Below are 2,667 nucleotides of genomic sequence, written 5' to 3' on the forward strand. Positions count from 1 at the left end.
CTCCGGGTCCCCTCCAGGGGGGCATCCCTCCCTCCCCCCTCCCCCCCCTCCCCTCTCCCCACCTCTTCAGCACCACCGGCAGGGCCGAGAGCGGGCTGCGCTTGAGGCTCTCCAGCACCTCGGGCGCCTTGTCGCCGTAGATGCGGTGCACGGCCCGCCGCTGGATGACCTCGGAGGTGCCCCCCAGGCAGTCGTCCAGCCGGAAGCGCTCCTGCTCCTCGGGGCCCATGCGGCTCAGCTTCTTCTGCACGCTCTCCAGCACCCGGATGGTGGCCAGGTTGGTCTCCAGCACCACGTCCAGCTGCCGGGAAAGGGGGGCGAGAGCGGGAGCATGAGGACCAGAAACCTGGGGGGTTTCCCCAGGGGCTAGGGGGGGGGGGGAGTGTTATATTACTGGGATATAGAGGAATATAGAAGGATAATATATGTTGTAATATAGTGGGGTAGGTTAGCCCTTTCCTCTGAGCTGCAAGGTGGCCAGGAGGACTAGAAACTTGAGAAGTTCACAGTCCATGGCTTGGCGGGGGGAGCGTTGTATCATTGGGATACAGAGGAATATAGAAGGATCATATAGGATATGTTGTGATATAGAGGATTAGGTTAGCCCTTTCCTCCAAGCTGCAAGGCGGCCAGGAGCATGAGGACTAGAAACTTGGGAGGTTCGCAGTCCAGGGGTTGGGGGGGGGGGGGAGTGTTGTATCATTGGGATATAGAGGAATATAGAAGGATCATATATGTGGTAATATAGTGGGGTATGTTAGCCCTTTCCTCCGAGCTGCAAGGTGGCCAGGAGCATGAGGACTAGAAACTTGAGAGGTTTACAGTCCAGGGCTTGGGGGGGGGAGCGTTATATTGTTGGGATATATAGGAATATAGAAGTATATGTTGCAATGAAATATATAAGTATAATATGTGGCAATATAATATATAATATATGTGGTAATATAGAGGATTAGGTTAGCCCTTTCCTCCGAGCTGCAAGGTGGCCAGGCGCATGAGGACTAGAAACTTGGGAGGTTTACAGTCTGGGGCTCGGGGGGGGGGGGGAGCGTTGTATCATTGGGATATAGAGGAATATAGAAGGATCATGTATGTTGTAATATAGTGGGGTAGGTGAGCCCTTTCCTCCAAGCTGCACAGAAGTATGAGGACCAGAAACTTGAGAGGTTTACAGTCTGGGGCTTGGGGGGGGGTGGGGAGCGTTGTATCATTGGGATATAGAGGAATATAGAAGGATCATATAGGATATGTTGAAATATAGCGGGTTAGGTCAGCCCTTTCCTTCCCTCCGCAAGGCGGCGAGGAGCATGAGGACTAGAAACTTGAGAGGCTTGCAGTCCGGGGCTCGGGTGGGGGGGGAGCATTGTATCATTGGGATGTATAGGAATATAGAAGGATCATATAGTGTATGTTGTGATATAGCGGGTTAGGTGAGCCCTTTGCTCTGAGCTGCAAGGTGGCCAGGAACATGAGGACCAGAAACTTGGGAGGGCTGCAGTCCAGGATTTGGGGGGTGAGCATTATATCATTGGGATATATAGAAAAATAGAAGTATAATGTATGTTGCAATATAATATATATGTTGAAGTATAGCGGGTTAGGTCAGCCCTTTCCTCTCCTCCGCAAGGCAGCGAGGAGCATGAGGACTAGAAACTTGAGAGGCTTGCAGTCCGGGGCTCGGGGGGGGAGCATTATATCATTGGGATATATAGGAATATAGAAATATAATAAAGTATATGTTGCAATATAGCGGGTTAGGTTAGCCCTTTCCTTCCCTCCGCAAGGTGGCGAGGAGCATGAGGGCCGGAAACTTGAGAGGCTAACCCCCGACCCCCATGAGGACCAGAAACTTGGCTCCGGCGCGACACCCTCCATGCACAGGCGGAGATCAGCCTGGCTCTGCCCCCCACATGCATGGGGGTCGAGCACAGGGGTCCCCAAGCCCTTGGGGGCCCCCTGCCCCCCAGAAGCCCCCCTCCCACCCCCGACCCCCATGAGGACCAGAAACTTGGAGTTTCAGCTTGACACCCTCCACGCCCAGGCGGAAATCAGCCTGGCTCTGCCCCCCGTCTGCATGGGGGCTGCAGGCCAAGGGTCCCCAAACCCCCTGGGAGCCCCCCTCCCGCCCCCGACCCCCATGAGGACCGGAGCCTTGCCCCACCTCGAAGCGCTCGTCCTCGCAGCGGTGCAGCTGCTCCTCGTAGGCCGTCTTCTTGGAGCTGACGAAGGTCGAGTCCTCGGACCAGGAGGGGAAGGAGACCCAGGTGTCGTTGAGCACCTGGGGAGGGCGGAGAGGGGTGAGTCGGGGGGGTGTCTGGGGGGGCGGAGGGAGGGGTGAGTTGGGGGGTGTCTGTGGGGCGCCCCCTCTTTTGGGCACCCCGAGCAGCGGCGCCCCCTTTCCCCTCGGTTGGGTCATCCCAGGTCATACCAAACAGCCCCCCCTTTCCCCTCTGTTGGTTCATCCCAGGTCATACCAAATAGCCCCCCCTATCCCCCTCTCTTGTGTCATTCCAGGTCACACCGAGGAGCCCCCCCTTTCCCCTCTATTGGGTCATTCCAGGTCACACTGAGCAGCCCCCCCTTTCCCCTCTATTGGGTCATTCCACCTCGCACCAAACAGCCCCCCCTCCTCCCTATTGGGTTATTCCAGCACGCACCAAACAGCCC

The 2,667-nt window shown here is 56.5% G+C and overlaps 1 protein-coding gene across 1 annotated transcript in view; it reads right to left on the reverse strand.

Moving 5' to 3' along the window:
* Positions 1-2,667, reverse strand: part of LOC123033821 (nascent polypeptide-associated complex subunit alpha, muscle-specific form-like) — a gene marked incomplete at its 3' end in the record, with an annotated part of 5,238 nt that overhangs the window by 749 nt on the left and 1,822 nt on the right. Inside the window, exons 2-3 of the mRNA XM_044450647.1 lie at positions 2,162-2,278; positions 63-301 (exon numbers count right to left, since the gene is read on the reverse strand). Of these exons, the coding sequence (XP_044306582.1) occupies positions 63-301; positions 2,162-2,278 (356 nt within the window). The remainder of the gene's footprint in view (positions 1-62; positions 302-2,161; positions 2,279-2,667) is intronic.

This window comes from Varanus komodoensis, unplaced genomic scaffold (genome assembly GCF_004798865.1).
Source record: "Varanus komodoensis strain SLA01 unplaced genomic scaffold, ASM479886v1 scaffold679, whole genome shotgun sequence".
Lineage (NCBI taxonomy): Eukaryota > Metazoa > Chordata > Lepidosauria > Squamata > Varanidae > Varanus > Varanus komodoensis.